At 36.6% G+C, this 14,356-nt stretch overlaps 1 protein-coding gene across 5 annotated transcripts in view; it reads left to right on the top strand.

The window, feature by feature from the left end:
- The first annotated feature begins 5 nt into the window (after positions 1-5).
- Positions 6-14,356, top strand: part of LOC127841971 (ABC transporter B family member 1-like) — a 38,943-nt gene continuing 24,592 nt past the window's right edge. The window contains exons 1-8 of one of the 5 annotated variants that reach the window (XM_052371226.1): positions 6-369; positions 673-728; positions 1,670-1,833; positions 2,881-3,275; positions 3,745-3,852; positions 4,493-4,604; positions 10,831-11,005; positions 12,509-12,569. In XM_052371226.1, the coding sequence (XP_052227186.1) occupies positions 1,680-1,833; positions 2,881-3,275; positions 3,745-3,852; positions 4,493-4,604; positions 10,831-11,005; positions 12,509-12,569 (1,005 nt within the window). In that variant the 5' untranslated portion in view covers positions 6-369; positions 673-728; positions 1,670-1,679. Of the gene's footprint in view, positions 370-672; positions 733-1,669; positions 1,834-2,880; positions 3,276-3,744; positions 3,853-4,492; positions 4,605-10,830; positions 11,006-12,508; positions 12,570-14,356 lie in introns of all 5 variants that reach the window. The other 4 variants (XM_052371195.1, XM_052371184.1, XM_052371205.1 and 1 more) reach the window with 4 other exon arrangements.

The following is a 14,356-nucleotide window of genomic DNA, read 5'->3' as shown; positions in this document are numbered from 1 at the left end:
TGACTGTAAATTGGTGTTAAAATTGAGAACGTTGCAGACATCATAACAACTAATATGTAACTTATTTTGTTATGTAATGCGCGTTTTACTGTCATTGTTAAAAGACAGCAATTGTAAATATATTTATTTTTATTAATAATTATTTATATTATTTTCGAAAGTATGATATATTTATTATAAATCTAGGACAGTTAATAGTTCTAGAACAGTGAACTTACTGTAGCCAGTATAGGTCAACCTAGAGCAGTTTATGGACGTTTCGCGCCACTACCAGTTCGTTCCACTGATATTTGTGAAGAAAACCAGTAGCCATTGGATTGTTTGTTTACTAATTGGACACTAAAGGCACGTGCTACTAATTATTACTTTGTAAGTCGTTAACATAGATCTAGCATAAGCTTTCTAAAAGTAAACGAACAACAGTGTTTTGTTATTTTGTATTGAATTATTTGTATTAATGTTTTCAAACGCATACACAATTATTTTTCATTTTAAACATAGATGTGATGCATAAAAATAAAAATAACAGCACTTGATTTGGTAAGAAATCACTTTTTAAATTGTTTAATATACTTATTACCATAACAAACACTATCATATCATTCACAATATCCATAATTTAAAAGATGATATTCATGGTTCATATCATGTTTTATACTATACTATAACTAGAGAAGAAACTGCCATCAACCACCAAAGGAAAAGTGATATACCATCAGTACTGTTCAGTAGGTATTTCATCTATTTATTTGTTTCTGTATTGAATGCACATTTCACGTGCCTCCTCTACACAGTCAGGTTAAATTGCTTTAAGTGAGGTTAGTTGGAACTTACCCACAAGATGGCGTCCTTTTAATTTGTTTCATGAAGTAGTTGCGGATATTTTCTTCTTTAACCCACTTTGTATTAATGTTTTTTTTAAATGATTACGCCCTTTGAGCTCTAGAGTGTTTGAGCTTATCTCGTTGTTTTTTTTTCAAGATGGTAGACGTCATGGTAAAAAAGTTATTGAAGGAAAACCATCCACAAACCTTTTGGCTACGTACATTAGGTTCAAGAAATTGGATGTAAAAATATCATTTTCTCTTATAAAACACATTATTGACGCATTTGAACAGTAAAATATAACTAAAATTACGATAATGTCGTTTTTCAGACACTGTTTCATCTCTGATAAGTACTTTATTCCCAATTTATTCAGATAAACTATTCCCAATTTATTCAGATAACTTCATCTTGGAAGTTTGTTCCAATTGACCTCACTAAAACCCTGTAAGCTCCTTTATATGCATGCCCTTGTCTACAGCAAACCATGTTTAAATACTGTTTTTTGACACATCTTTGGCTGAAAATTGGCCCAACATGAATTATATTTGTTACTGAAGTGTATTAATTGACACAAAAATAACTTTCTATTGATTTTTAAAAGGAGATTACTAGCAAGTTAAACAATTGAAATAAAACAACAACACGCATTCTAAAACATGTATTGCTTCAACCCTGGAAGATAGTTATAATTGTCAATCTATGTTCCGAGGTATCTTTGTGTACAAAGCAGAGATCTAATCATCTATCTTTCAATATTTTATACAAAGTCATGTACTATTAGTGACTAAAAAAAGGATTTTGGAATTAATGAAATTACTTATCATTAATCTTTAATTTGTAGGTGCAGCAACATGATGGATGAAATTCCAGTCCTTGAAGAAGGATGTGATGTTCAGGAAAGCAAGATTAGGCCTCGCTACAGCCTACCTATGATCCGACTTACTACTGTTTTTGTAGCCACTGTTTTTCTGGATGGAATAGTTTCAAATGTCCTTTGGTTCACACGTATGTGTTTGAATATTTCATGCATCTCTATTACAACAATGGCTTAAAAGTATGCTTAATTGTTTATGTAAGAAATAATTTTGGCTAATTGTTGATTATTGCAGTGAGATTTTTTTACAAATTTATACAATAAATCTGCTAATATAATAACTATGGTATTATTGTCTTTACACTTGTGCATTTCTGTGAGGTGAACACAACAAAACAAGTTGAAATGATGTCAGCGTCATTTATTTAGTATTTATATTTATGAATCAATGAGTTGCCATAGAGTCCTTAAACAAAGTGAATCTATTCTGCTAAGCAATTTAAAAAAAAGACAAATAAATCAAGCCCTTAAAATTTTGGCTAACTTTAATATAAGAAGCATACATTTAAACGAGTTGAACTGTGCTGCCTTATGCAGAAATAATTTTTTGGTCAGATTTGGCATTTTAAAACGAGCGTGTTACTTCACAATTTATTGGAATTTTTTGTCCTTCTTCCGCTTTCCCATGGTTTGTTACAGTACATGCAACACTGATTGTCTATTTTTTTTGTCTATGGAAGTGGAAATAGCAGGCTTTAGTGGAATTTTATACAAAGAATATATAACATACCATGGCCCGACATTAGCAGTAGTCCAGGCCAACCCAAATATAGGTCTGGACAAGTAAACAAATGACCTACTGGGTAATATAAGTTGGAAGAGTTGAGTGAAATAATTCAAGCTCTTCTTTTTCTCAACTATACTAGCAACATATTCAGTCAAAATATCCAGAAAATGTGCTGGAATTTCCTTTCAAAACTGTTGACATTTAAATCAATGTGAGATACACCCATATTTATAAACTGATCTATAACCTCTTTGAACAAGGGAGATAAATCATTTAGTTCTTTTCATTACACTGCCACCATTAGTTCCCAGTATTTTATTATGAGCTAGCTAGCTTTGAGATAGCAGTAAAAATCTGTCATAGTATACTGAATATAAATATTTAATTAATCTTAATAGGTACATGTATTTCAAGTCAGTTGTTGGCAAATTCAAGTTGTGTTTATTTTCAGCTGGTGCATCAGATTACTTCATCGACAGTGTGGCCAAGTATGCCTTTCTCAGCTCTGTATTTGACCTTGTCCTTGTGGCTGTCTTGAAGATTTTAATCCTCATTCCATGTATATCTCTTCGAGAGAAACTGGCATTAAGGCAGATCCAACATGGAAGCTATGTAGATAAGCAGCACCTTAACTCAGTGTGTTTTGCAGTGCAAATTGCAGTATCCCTTGCTGGACTGGCATTCACAGGTACTAAAGGGGGAATGGTTTTGTATGCCATCGTTCATGACTCCAATTATGTAAAGATGCACGGAACATGCGAGGCTTTGCTGATATGTGCGCTAGTTTTCTCTCTGGTGGAAACTGGGATGTTACTTGCTAGCTACAAAGCCTTAGAGAGATTAAAGGTAAATTGACACTGGTCATATCAAAATAGTTCTTATGCCATATTGAGTCAGGGGAGCTCCAAACCAGCCTGTGCATTCACGCAGTCTGGTCAAAAGCTACCCTCTCTGCAATTGAGACCATACATCCTTGTGTGACTTTATAGCTGACAGGGAAGCTCCTGACCAGGCAGATAAGATAGGTCTGAAACTATTCGGGTTGCAAAAAGAATAAGACCCATTTTTGCATGAAACATGTACATAAAGTTTCGTCCCAGAAACGTGCTAAATTGCATGATGTGAGGCCATCATTTAATTGACAATGTGTTAAGATATATAGGAATTAATTATTTTGCTGAATTATTTATTTTTTGTTAGCTATGATAATAACCTTTTTTTTAACAAAGAGGAATAGTACATTTATGATCATATTGATGATGGTTTATTGCTCAAGTTACATAGTACGTACTGATAGCTGCATGTTTTCTTTCAGGACATTCAAATTGTGCACAATTATAATGAAGATGGCCTTGAAGTGGATAAAGATGGCAATCCTGTTAAAAGATTGAGCATAATGCGACTGTTTTCACTTGCGAGAGAGGTAAGTTGTAGGCTTTCAGCACACAGAATGTACCCTGTGAGACAAAATAATGCATATGAATCATGTGTCATTAAAGATGTTCACTCATTGTGACTGAATTAATTTATATTCTGTCGTTGATTATCAGAATTAAGTTGCTTCATTGCATGTGTTTTTATTTATACACTAGACAACAATACGTGAACATTTAATGCAAAAAATGGCAATGACAATGCTTTGTATACTTTGTAAAGTGCAGTTGTATGTAATTGCATGGGTACTGAAAAGAATAGCACAGCTGGTGTACTGACCATTACAATTCAGGCAATCAAGATCAGCATTAAGGAAACTTAAGAATTGACTCAGATATTGTCAACGTAAGCACTTTCAATAGGTTCACCTCACTGCAGTTGAACTGTTTAGTATTACAACACAACAGTTGTGTTTTTTTTCAAAACAATACATGGAAACATGAATCAAGTTCTATACAGATAAAATGTAATACTAAGCTTTTCTAAGAGTAATGATACATGATGTGAACATTGTTAAAATGTAACTGCCAAAAATAATGATGATCAAAACAACCACATATAGGTAGCAACAAAGTGAAAATGTCTACTTTTAATAATAGCCCAGTTTGCTATTTTTCTCCTGTACCTAGGAGCTGTTTATGCTGCTAATGGGCGCCTTGTGTCTTCTTGTGTCCAGTGGGACCCAGATGGTGGCGCCACTCTACTTTGGCAAGGTCGTTGATGCAGCCCAGCATAGCATGAGTAAATTGTCACAGTTGTTTTTCTTTGACAATCTCTGAAGTAGCAAAAGATTTGCTCAGTTTTGGGCTAGGATTTGGGCAAATCCACTTATCTGGGGGTTGAAACTAAGATGACCCATTCAAAATCATTTCAGAATCAAATTCCATATCAGCTATAATTATTTGAATAAAACTGTTGTTGGTATCTACAGATGAGATGGGTTTTGGAGATTTGGATTACACCCTTTAAGCTGTTAACAAACAAGCATTTAGATTGCTCCACCTTTCTGGTTTCCAAGGGTTTAAAGTTGATTGATTGGATAATTAAACAATGAGCTTTTTTATAGCTAACCTGAGTACAAAGTGCTCATGGGAATCTTTCAGGATATCATGTTGTGTCTGTGCATCAAACAACTTTTTTCTTCTATCAAATTCTCCTTCGAATCTGTTGGGAATTATTGAATACAACTTAATAGGTAGGATGCTTGGTTGACCATCTTTCAAAGTGGTTCAAATCCATTGCATATGAAGGTCAAAAGTCAGGTTTTAAAAATGAAAACATTCAAAGTTGCCTTCTTTGCAAACATAAAGACCAAGGCTTTAATTTTTGGTGAGTTACATAGTCTTGTAGGCCTCTACTAAGTTTGTTCAAATTTTTACCCTGGGGTAAACAATGGCTGCGCCCTAGGGGGTCACATGATTGGCATAGTCTTGTGTTGTAAATCAATTAAAAAATCTTGTATGTAACAACAAAGGGTCAGGGGTTTAATATTAAGTGTGTAACATTGTATTGTGGTCCTCTACAATGTGTTTTCAAATAATAAACCTGGGGTCAAATTTGGCCCGCCCTAGTTTTTATGCCCTCGTTAGGGTGGCAAATAGCAGTTGAACTGTCCGTCAGTCCATCTGTCAGTCTGTGCGTCCGTCAGAAAACTTTAACATTGGCCATAACTTTTGCAATTTTGAAGATAGCAACTTTATATTTGGCATGCATGTGTATCTCATGAAGCTGCACATTTTGAGTGGTGAAAGGTCAAGGTCATCCTTCAAGGTCACAAGTCATGAAATACACTGCAAGGGAAGTAATAAGCTTTAAAAGGGAGATAATTTCTAAACCTGCCAAATGATATATTGAAATTTTATTTCAAAGCGGTGCAATAGGGGGCATTGTGTTTCTTACAAACACATCTCTTGTTCTGATATGTTTATAGTAAACACTTATAAACTATTCTTCTCTGAAATGGCAAAGCTGAGATGTTTGGTTTTAGAATGTATGAAAGTATGGCTGTCTTCTACTAAGTTTGATGAAATCATGTGGAGGAAGCCAAAACTTGCCATTCCCAATGGTCAAAAGATTTATATATACTAATAAAGCAAATAACTTTCAGGAGTTTGATATTCAGTGTTTGAAATTATATGGTGTTCCTCTGCCAACTGTTATCAAATCATGAGTCTGGGGTCATAATTGGCCCTAAGGGTTTATTGTTATACTTATATGTATGTATGAAAAACTTTTACAGTCTTCTTTTCTTAATTGTTTGGCCCAGACGTTTGTTGTTTTACATGGAATGTCATATAGTGATCATCCGCTTTTTTTTGGCCATCGGCGGAGGGATATTGTTTTGGCGTTGTCCGTCTGTCTTTCCGTCCGTCTTTCCCTCCGTCCGGAGCCATATCTTGGAAGTGCTTTGGCGGATTCCATTGAAACTTGGTATGAGTATATATATGGATAAGGGGATGATGCACGCCAAATGGCATTTTACACCATCTGTTAATAATGGAGATATGGCCCTTTGTATCTTGAAAAAATGCTTTTTTTAAGTGTCAAATATAACACTTTTGAGTCCAGAAGCATATTGGCGGGGGATATCAATTCAACGAATTTGCTTGTTTTTTTCAAAACTTGCCCCGCCCCAGTGGTTATCTTACTTTTAATTACTTACATGTATTACACAAATAAAGTTCTTTAAGTATAGTAAAATGTCTATTCTAACACGGCATGCAACTTGTTTTCTATAGACAAAGAAGGAAATCAAGTGTGTGTTATTCTGCAATAAATTATGGGCGGAGCTTAATGTTTCGAAAATAGTTCCGAATAAATAAAGAAAATATTGCAGTAAAATGCACATGCTAAAAATCGCTCTTAAAGAAATGTTATGAATGTAGCATGTATATAAATGTAATGAAAAAACAAATGGTATATTTGGTGATAAGTGGCATAACCACGCCTGCAAAGAATGTTATTTGTTAAGAAACGTAATTAATAAAACATTTATAGCATGTCAGTTTTTCAGTAGCATCAATGAAAGTGACGTCATTTGCAAAATATTTATGAATGAAAACGTCATATGTTTAATGAACTTTGTACTAAGAAGGGCTGAGTATTGAAAAATATAGTTCACGTCCAAAAGCTTGAACCAAATCAATCAGAAGCGTATTAGAATCAAAATAATCTTTTTTTATGATGGTTTGTTGTCGAATAACCCACAGTAAGGAGTATAGATGCGTGTTATATAATCACTCGTGCTTCGCACTCGTGATTTTATTCCTATGCATCTATACCCCTTACTGTGGGTTATTCGACAACAAACCATGATAGAACCATATTATTTCTTAATTAAAGTCAAACATCTTATCTGAAACTGCAAGGGTGAGGTGTTTTATATTTGATTTGTATTACAGTATATCCTCTTCATAGGTTTTTCAAATCATACATCTGGGGTCAAAACTAACCATGCACATGTGTCTTATGATTGATTTTGACTTATAAAGTAAATGACATTAAAAATGTAAATATCTGGTCAGGGGTTAAATATAAAGTGTGTGACATCATATGGTGGTCATCTAAATTTGTTCAAATCATAAGATTGGGGTCAAAATTGGCCCCTACCTAGTTTTTATACGCCCGTCTATGACGGGACGTATTATGGTATACCCCGCGTCTGTCCGTCCGTCCGTCCGTCTGTCCGTCCGTCCGTCCGTCCGTCTGTTAATGTCGTACGCTACGTCAAATATCCTTTGACAGATTTTCTTCAAATTTTAACACAATCTTAATATTGATAAACCCTGATCCCCTTTCGTTTTTGACGGAATTCTGAATTGTCGTTCCAGAGTTATGGGACTTTGTTCGTCAAAATTTCGTGATTTCATTGAATGTCCTACTGTAGCTCAAATATCCTTCGATGGATTTTTTTCAAATTTCAACACAATCTTAATATTGATAAACCCTGATCCCCTTTCGTTTTTGACGGAATTCTGAATTGTCGTTCCAGAGTTATGGGACTTTGTTCGTCAAAATTTCGTGATTTCATTGAATGTCCTACCGTAGCCGTCCATCCGTCCGTCTGTTAATGTCGTACGCTACGTCAAATATCCTTTGACAGATTTTCTTCAAATTTTAACACAATCTTAATATTGATAAACCCTGATCCCCTTTCGTTTTTGACGGAATTCTGAATTGTCGTTCCAGAGTTATGGGACTTGGTTCGTCAAAATTTCGTGATTTCATTGAATGTCCTACTGTAGCTCAAATATCCTTCGATGGATTTTTTTCAAATTTCAACACAATCTTAATATTGATAAACCCTGATCCCCTTTCGTTTTTGACGGAATTCTGAATTGTCGTTCCAGAGTTATGGGACTTTGTTCGTCAAAATTTCGTGATTTCATTGAATGTCCTACTGTAGCTCAAATATCCTTCGATGGATTTTTTTCAAATTTCAACACAATCTTAATATTGATAAACCCTGATCCCCTTTCGTTTTTGACGGAATTCTGAATTGTCGTTCCAGAGTTATGGGACTCCATGCTCATGTACTTATAAAATAAACCATGTATTCAAATACAAATAAACTGAAGTAAAAAAATGATTCAAAGGGTTATTTATTACCTTACTACTTCATTGGCGAACGACGGGCGTATCATGCGCTCATGGCGCAGCTCCTCAGTTTTAATATGTTAACAGCAAAAACTTATTTTTGTCTAATTCAGTCTCAAACAATATAAAGTCTTTGTCATACAGAGTCAAAGACCAAGTTTTGAGATTGCATAAAAATCACAAACTCTTTGCATAATATGTTACTTACTTCATGTATCAGACAAAGATCTTGTTAACTGAAATATAATCTGGTCTTTTGGAAAAATGGGATTAATGCATATGTGTATTGTCCCAGATTATCCTGAATCTTGACAAAATCAAGGTGAAGTGTTCTTGGTGAATCACACCATAACTATAATACTATGAGTAACCAGGGGAGAGGGATATCTCCTGTATCTTGCATGATCAGCCATACATTTACAAACAGTCATCAAAATAAAATAGTCAAAGTATTCATCAGTAAAAGTGTTTTATAGGTAAATATTGGCTGACCATTAATCTCCAGGGATGACTCTATAAAAAAAAACAAGCACTCTTGTATGCACAAGTATCATGACCTTACAAACTTCTAGAGGTGATGCCAATGTAGATGAGAATATACAACACACACATAATAGACCAGACTTGCCTTTGGAAAACAGCCTTTATGCATGAGTGATAAGTCTGCACAGGCTGATCAGGGGCTACACTATCTGCAATCAGGGGCTACACTATCTGCAATCAGGGGCTACACTATCTGCAATCAGGGGCTACACTATCTGCAATCAGGGGATACACTATCTGCAATCAGGGGCTACACTATCTGCAATCAGGGGATACTCTATCTGCAATCAGGGGATACACTATCTGCAATCAGGGGATACACTATCTGCAATCAGGGGATACACTATCTGCAATCAGGGGATTCTCTATCTGCAATCAGGGGATACACTATCTGCAATCAGGGGATACACTATCTGCAATCAGGGGATACACTATCCGCAATCAGGGGATACACTATCTGCAATCAGGGGATACACTATCTGCAATCAGGGGATACACTATCTGCAATTGGGGCTACACTATCTGCAATCAGGGGATACTCTATCTGCAATCAGGGGATACTCTATCTGCAATCAGGGGATACACTATCTGCAATCAGGGGATTCACTATCTGCAATCAGGGGATACACTATCTGCAATCAGGGGATACACTATCCGCAATTAGGGGATACACTGTCTGCAATCAGGGGATACACTATCTGAAATCAGGGGATACACTATCTGCAATCAGGGGCTACACTATCTGCAATCAGGGGATACTCTATCTGCAATCAGGGAATACACTATCTGCAATCAGGGGATACACTATCTGCAATCAGGGGATACTCTATCTGCAATCAGGGGATACTCTATCTGCAATCAGGGGATACTATATCTGCAATCAGGGGATACTCTTTCTGCAATCAGGGGATACACTATCTGCAATCAGGGGATACACTATCTGCAATCAGGGGCTACACTATCTGCAATCAGGGGATACTCTATCTGCAATCAGGGGATACACTATCTGCAATCAGGGGATACACTATCTGCAATCAAGGGATACACTATCTGCAATCAGGGGATACACTATCTGCAATCAGGGGATACACTATCCGCAATCAGGGGATACACTATCTGCAATCAGGGGATACACTATCTGCAATCAGGGGATACACTATCTGCAATCAGGGGATACACTATCTGCAATCAGGGGATACACTATCTGCAATCAGGGGATACACTATCTGCAATCAAGGGATACACTATCTGCAATCAGGGGATACACTATCTGCAATCAGGGGATACACTATCCGCAATCAGGGGATACACTATCTGCAATCAGGGGATACACTATCTGCAATCAGGGGATACACTTTCTGCAATCAGGGGATACACTATCTGCAATCAGGGGATACACTATCTGCAATCAGGGGATACACTATCTGCAATCAGGGGATACACTATCTGCAATCAGGGGCTACACTATCTGCAATCAGGGGATACACTATCTGCAATCAGGGGATACACTCTCTGCAATCAGGAGATACACTCTCTGCAATCAGGGGATACACTATCTGCAATCAGGGGATACACTATCTGCAAGCAGGGGATACACTATCTGCAATCAGGGGATACACTATCTGCAATCAGGGGATACACAATCTGCAACCAGGGGATACACTATCTGCAATCAGGGGATACACTATCTGCAATCAGGGGATACACAATCTGCAACCAGGGGATACACTATCTGCAAGTTGGAAAGTGTTGCCCCTGATAAGCCTGTGGTGACTTCTCATGCATTAAGTCTGTTTTTGTTCAGACACCAACTTATTTACTGTTTCAGGTGAATTGAATGAGACAGTGTTCATCCTGCTGGGAATCTATGTGGGGGGCAACTTGTTCAGCATGGCTCGTTCCTGGCTCTTTACTCTAGCAGGACAGCGGGTGGTTGCTAGGTTACGCAAGGTGCTCTTTCAGTCCATCATCAGACAAGATGTGGCCTTTTTTGATACAAACAGGTAAGCATGCTTACTGTTTTTGATTTTAAAGAGATTTCTCTTTTTCTTGGAAGTTGTAATTTTAATCCCCATGTAGACAAATGGTGTAAGGGGGTTGCAGGTTTTACATCTGGCTATTTGGACATTGGATTTCTAATTAAGGACATCTTAACAACTGTAATGGAAACCATCTTCAAACTTCTAAGGTAGATACCATTAAATTTCATTATGGGAAAGTGTAGTTTGCAAGAATAATGACTCTTGGTTGTAACATTTTAGAGTTATTGCCCTTTGTATATATTTTGTTCGTTGAATTTTATGCAGAGCCTTGAAAACACGAGAGATACGAACTTAAATCTTGGTAGGAGATGTCATTGATTGTATGTGCAGAGCACAGCAATTATAACATATGGTTCCATATTTTAAGAGTTATTGTCTTTTGTTTTCATTAATATTTAAATTTAGTCAGATAAATACCTCTAAAAATAACAGTGCTTTGCACTTGTAACTTCATAGGTAGAGAGATCTCAATCACGGGAAGTAATGTGCTAAATTGCCATAACAATAGCTTCCATATTTTTTAAAGCAATTACTCTCTCTCTTAAGTTTGTCCACTTAAATTTTCACCAGATTATATCTGGTAAACTAAAAGATGAATAAACTTGGAACTTTTTATGTAGGTAGATTTGATAAAATGATATGCAGTGGACAAAAAGCCATAACGTTTTCTGCCATTTAGAAAAAAGTAATTGCCATTGTTGATTTATGACATTTAAATTTGTGTTCAGGTCATATGGTGCAATATTACATGTCAACTTCAAATTTAGTGGGGAGAGTGATCTCAATAAGGGGAAGTTCAGTACATTGGAACTTTGACTCCTTCTTTCATAATTTAACAGTTATAGCCCTTAAGAATTTCCATTCTGAAATAATGATCGGAGCACATTTGGACGCAAACTTGGGTATCAAGATGAAACTTCATCCTGCAGCTTGAACAACAACCTTGTAGTGTTGTTAAACCAGCAATTAAAACTGTGTAGGTATTTCAGGCACAACATTGACAGTTCTAATTCAATTCTAGCGCTTGTTCTCAAGGTTTGGAAGCATAGTCTTACTATGGCATATTGGAAGCATAGTCTTACTATGGCATATTGGAAGCATAGTCTTACTATGGCATATTGGAAGCATAGTCTTACTATGGCATATTGGAAGCATAGTCTTACTATGGCATATTTGCAAAATATATTAAATTTTAAAGATTTTCACATTTTTCTGTTGACCAGTCAAGGGCAACCATAAATGAGCAGGGCGAAGCAACCTGCTATTTCCCCCTAGAAATTTCCCTAAATCACTTTTTTAAAAGTTACTTGTAATCAACAGCTTTGTTGTGTGACTATTTAACCCTGCATTGTAATTTGAAACCTTTTTTTGTTCTGTTTTCTATTTATATCATACAACATGTGTTAAACATAAACAAACTATAAATAAATTTTCTAACAGTGAAGCATTGTATTTTCCTTTAAGAACTGGTGAGCTATGTAACCGGCTGTCCTCTGACACTCAGGTTCTTCAGAATGCAGTAACAGTAAGTGGATGCACATGCAACATCTGCAGAGAATGAAGCTTTATAACTCTTAAGTGCATGCCTAGCTATCTGCAGGTACAAAACGCTGCAAATGCATGCACATTTTCTGTACATATACAGACAGATGTGGTTTGAAGTTCGCACTTCATATTGTGCGCTGGTGGGCATCTTGAAGTTCTCACCTGTCCCATAGTATAATGGTGGGCTACTTGACTTACACTGGTTAGATATAATTGGTAGTTCATATGAGTTCTGTTCGCAGTTTGTCTTATTTGTAATTATTTAAATGTTCTATTTACAAATATTTATTTATAGTGACTTAAATATTGCTTCTACTCTTTGATAGTTCTTTACCTCAAAATTTGCTGAAGCTCTATCTATTTTCATGTTCTTTGCCTTACTGGATTTAATTTCATCAGTGATCCAAAAATGTTATCTTTTCTCTATATGGGCTAATTTATGTGAAAAAGGGGTTTAATGCATGCACTCAAATGTCGTCCTAGATTAGCTTGTGCAGTCTGAATATCTGAGTCGCGATCTGAGGAAACTGGGCATAATGCATGTGCGTAAAGTGTCTTCCCAAATTAGCCTGTGCAGTCCGCACAGGCTAATCAGGGACGACACTTTCCGCTTAAATTGGATTTTTGCTAAGAAGAGAATTCATTTAAACGATAAATGTCATAAAAGCGGAAAGTGTCCTCCCTGATAAGCCTGTGCAGACTGCACAGGCTAATCTGGGACGACACTTGACACACATGCATTATGGCCAGTTTTCTTAGAACACGACTCATCTTGTAAGACACTTGACACACATGCATTATGGCCAGTTTTCTCAGAACACGACTCATCTTGTAAGACACTTGACACACATGCATTATGGCCAGTTTTCTCAGAACACGACTCATCTTGTAAGACACTTGACTCACATGCATTATGGCCAGTTTTCTCAGAACACGACTCATCTTGTAAGACACTTGACTCACATGCATTAAGGCCAGTTTTCTCAGAACACGACTCATCTTGTAAGACACTTGACACTCATGCATTATGGCCAGTTTTCTCAGAACAAGACTCATCTTGTAAGACACTTGACACACATGCATTATGGCCAGTTTTCTCAGAACACGACTCATCTTGTAAGACACTTGACACACATGCATTATGGCCAGTTTTCTCTGAACACGACTCATCTTGTAAGACACTTGACACACATGCATTATGGCAAGTTTTCTCAGAACACGACTCATCTTGTAAGACACTTGACACACATGCATTATGGCCAGTTTTCTCAGAACACGACTCATCTTGTAAGACACTTGACACACATGCATTATGGCCAGTTTTCTCTGAACACGACTCATCTTGTAAGACACTTGACACACATGCATTATGGCCAGTTTTCTCAGAACACGACTCACCTTGTAAGACACTTGACACACATGCATTATGGCCAGTTTTCTCAGAACACGACTCATCTTGTAAGACACTTGACACACATGCATTATGGCCAGTTTTCTCAGAACACGACTCATCTTGTAAGACACTTGACACACATGCATTATGGCCAGTTTTCTCAGAACACGACTCATCTTGTAAGACACTTGACACACATGCATTATGGCCAGTTTTCTCAGAACACGACTCATCTTGTAAGACACTTGACACACATGCATTATGGCCAGTTTTCTCAGAACACGACTCACCTTGTAAGACACTTGACACACATGCATTATGGCCAGTTTTCTCAGAACACGACTCCTCTTGTAAGACACTTGACACACATGCAT

Source organism: Dreissena polymorpha, chromosome 1 (assembly GCF_020536995.1).
Source record: "Dreissena polymorpha isolate Duluth1 chromosome 1, UMN_Dpol_1.0, whole genome shotgun sequence".
Taxonomy (NCBI): Eukaryota; Metazoa; Mollusca; class Bivalvia; order Myida; family Dreissenidae; genus Dreissena; species Dreissena polymorpha.
Note: the sequence above shows the minus strand (reverse complement) of the source record. Positions and strands in the feature narration are given on the sequence as shown.